Source organism: Eimeria mitis, genomic scaffold (genome assembly GCF_000499745.2).
Source record: "Eimeria mitis Houghton genomic scaffold, Emh_scaff3517, whole genome shotgun sequence".
NCBI classification, from domain to species: Eukaryota; Apicomplexa; class Conoidasida; order Eucoccidiorida; family Eimeriidae; genus Eimeria; species Eimeria mitis.
Window position 1 is genome coordinate 1,091 of NW_013571859.1, and position 1,395 is coordinate 2,485.

The 1,395-nt window shown below is 46.7% G+C and overlaps 1 protein-coding gene across 1 annotated transcript in view; it reads right to left on the minus strand.

Annotated features, from left to right (window-relative positions):
* Window positions 1-1,051: 1,051 nt before the first annotated feature.
* Window positions 1,052-1,395, minus strand: part of EMH_0066830 (ATP synthase, putative) — a gene marked incomplete at both ends in the record, with an annotated part of 1,116 nt that continues 772 nt past the window's right edge. The window contains one exon of the mRNA XM_013498552.1: window positions 1,052-1,217. Coding sequence (XP_013354006.1) covers window positions 1,052-1,217 — 166 coding nt within the window. The remainder of the gene's footprint in view (window positions 1,218-1,395) is intronic.

The following is a 1,395-nucleotide window of genomic DNA, read 5'->3' on the forward strand; positions in this document are numbered from 1 at the left end:
CACCCCTCCTCCCCGGCATCCATACAGCCGGCCCCACAGCGCAGATCAAATGAATTTCGCTCTTGTTGACGAGGGTTTAGGGTTTGCTGGCGAGGGTTTAGGGTTTGCTAGCTAGGGTTTAGGGATTGGTGGCTAGGGTTTAGGGTTTGCGAGCTAGGGTTTAGGGTTTGGTGGCTAGGGTTTAGGGTTTGCTAGCTAGGGTTTAGGGTTTGCTGGCTAGGGTTTAGGGGTTGGTGGCTAGGGTTTAGGGTTTGGTGGCCAGTACATAATTTGAAAGTGTTTTGAGTTTCTAGGGTTTACGCAAAACCCTAAACCCTAAACCCTCGAATGAGGGTTTAGGGTTTAGCATATATTCCTAAACCCTAAACCCTAAACCCTAGAACCTAAACCCTGCAGCAGCAACAGTTGCCGTCTAGGGTTTAGGGTTCGGGTTGGGGGCTGCTAGAAAGAAGCAGCTAGGGTTTAGGGTTTAGGGTTTAGGGTTTGGGGTTTAGGGTTTAGGGTTTAGGGGGCCGACCTCATCACGGCGCTCAGCAGCTCCTGCCTATACACCCCAACAGCAGCAAACGCATGCATAAATAAATAAATAAATAAATAAATAAATAAATAAATATATAAATAAATATATATATTATATAATATATAAATAATATATAATATATATAAATGTATATAAATATAAATTTGTATAGATATCTGCATGCAGCAGCAGCAGCAGCAGCAGCAGCAACAGCAGACAGCAGCAGCAACTCGCGCCAACAAATAACGGCAACAGCAGCAGCAACTAGCAACAACAGCAGCAGCAGCAGCAGCAACTAGCAGCAGCAGCAGCAACGCCGAACAGCAGCAGCAGCAACACCAACCAGCAGCAGCAACAAGCCGCAGCAGCAGCAACAACACGCAACAGCAGCAGCAGCAACAAGCCGCAGCAGCAGCAGCAACAAGCAGCAGCAGCAAGCCGCAGCAGCAGCAACTCCTAACAGCAGCAGCAGCAGCAACAAGCAGCAGCAGCAGCAGCAGCAGCAGCAGCAAAAAGGAGTGTGTGTATGTATTACCCCAGCAAGGCTTTAGTTTTGGTCCACTGGTCACCTGCTGCTGCTGCTTGCTGCAGCAGCTGCTGCAGCTGCTGTGCTGCTGCTTCTTTATCTAAGTGGTCCACTGGTACCATCTCTATCGCCATCACCTCAGCTGTGCTGCAGCCGCTGTCGTCTTCGGGGCTGCATGCGCATGCATGCATATATTTATATTTATATTTATTTTTATTTTTGTTTTTATTTTTATTTTTGTTTTTGTTTATATACTGCTGCTGCTGCTGCTGCTGCTGGTGCGGGAGAAATAGATAAAGGAGGAGACAGCAGGAGACAGAAAGAAAAGAGAAAAAAAAAAAAAAAAAAA